Raw genomic sequence first — 1,578 nt, 5'->3', positions numbered from 1 at the left:
CCTAGGGTTTAGGGTTTAGGTAAACTTTATGTTGCTTGTTGCTGTTGTCATTTGTTTGTATTGCTGTTCATTCTTCTTTCTAGGGTTTAGGGTTTAGGGTTTAGGGTTTTCTCGAGGAAACCCTAAACCCTAAACCCTAAACCCTAGAAGAAAAGCGAATGAGCAAACACCGCCACAAAACCAAACAAAACAGACAAAACAAACAAACAACTGAGCACAACAAACAAAATAAACAAAATAAACAAAATAAACAAATACTTTATTTCTTCTTCTTCCCTGCAAGTGCTGCAGCATCCACCTTAGCGCTGACGACAGACATAGACTTCGTCCGCCCGTCCTAAACAAACAAAAATAATTAAAATAAAAATAAATAAATATAAATAAATAAATATAAATAAATATAAATATAAATAAATATAAATCAAAATGAATGTAAATAAAAATAAATTGTCAAAATGAATATAAACAAGCAAACAAAGATAACAACTAAAACAACATGCTGTTGCTACTACTGCTGCTGCTGCTGTTGCCCCTGCTGCTGCTGCTGTTGCTACTCCTGCTACTGCTGCTGTTGCCGCTGCTACTGCTGCTGTTGCTGCTGCTGCTGCTGCTGCTGTTAATGGTGTTGTTTACTGTATTGCACTTTGCTTACGGGTATTTTGATGAAAATGCGAGCGTCGCCTTCGACTTTGTCGAAAATAAAATATCCTCTCCTCTCAAGCTGCAGCTTGTCGCCTGCATGCGCCAAACCCTAAACCCTAAACCCTAAACCCTAAACCCTAAACCCTAAACCCTAAACCCTATAGCCTCGCCCTCGAGGGAGAGACAAAAGGATGGGAGGTCCCCAACCCCAAGCAGTCCATTTCTTCTGCACATCGATTGCATTAGGGTTTAGGGTTTACGCAGGGTTTAGGGTTTAGAGAGTATATATAGGGTCTATAAAGGGTTTATTCTCAAGGTATTAAAAACTGTTTATCATCTAAGGGCCTATTGAAAGGGTTTAGGGTTTGTGTACATTTTGTGTACATTAGAGGCAGCGTCTAGGGTTTAGGGTTTAGGGTTTGTAGACTAGCCTGGTTTAAGTGTTTGCAAGTTGGGATCTCCTAAGGCTTCAGTATCGAAGAGCGTTTGTTTATTTATTGCTGCTTCAAAAGCACCTTCTACCTCTTCATCTATTTTATCTTTCGTTAGTAGATGGTCATACTCCCGCAGCACAAGACGAGTTAGCTGCACATACACCCCAAACATACAACAATAAATGCAATAATAATAATAATGAGAATAATAATAATAATACGAATAATTATAATAATAATAATATTATTATTATTGTTATTATAACAAATATAATAATAATAATAATGACAAGAAATATAATAATAATAACGATAGCCTAAACCCTAAACAACAACAAGAACTGCAACACCTTGATTACAAATTATAAGCATTAATGATTATTCCTATTAATATGTAATATATATATACATATATACGTGCATATGTATATCTATAAATATAAATAAATAAATATATATATATATATATAAATTGTATTTATATTTACATACAGAAAAGGTG

General features: G+C 34.8%; 1 protein-coding gene across 1 annotated transcript; it reads right to left on the bottom strand.

Annotated features, from left to right (window-relative positions):
- Positions 1-259: 259 nt before the first annotated feature.
- EAH_00037330 (hypothetical protein) lies at positions 260-1,227 on the bottom strand (the record flags this gene model as incomplete). Its single annotated transcript, XM_013395528.1, has 3 exons — positions 260-337; positions 653-735; positions 1,158-1,227. Coding segments are annotated over 3 exons (231 nt in total), but the record flags the coding sequence as incomplete, so codon positions are not given.
- Positions 1,228-1,578: the final 351 nt, after the last annotated feature.

This window comes from Eimeria acervulina, genomic scaffold (assembly GCF_000499425.1).
Source record: "Eimeria acervulina Houghton genomic scaffold, Eah_scaff412, whole genome shotgun sequence".
In the NCBI taxonomy this organism is placed as follows: Eukaryota; Apicomplexa; class Conoidasida; order Eucoccidiorida; family Eimeriidae; genus Eimeria; species Eimeria acervulina.
This window is presented reverse-complemented; position numbering and strand designations above follow the sequence as displayed.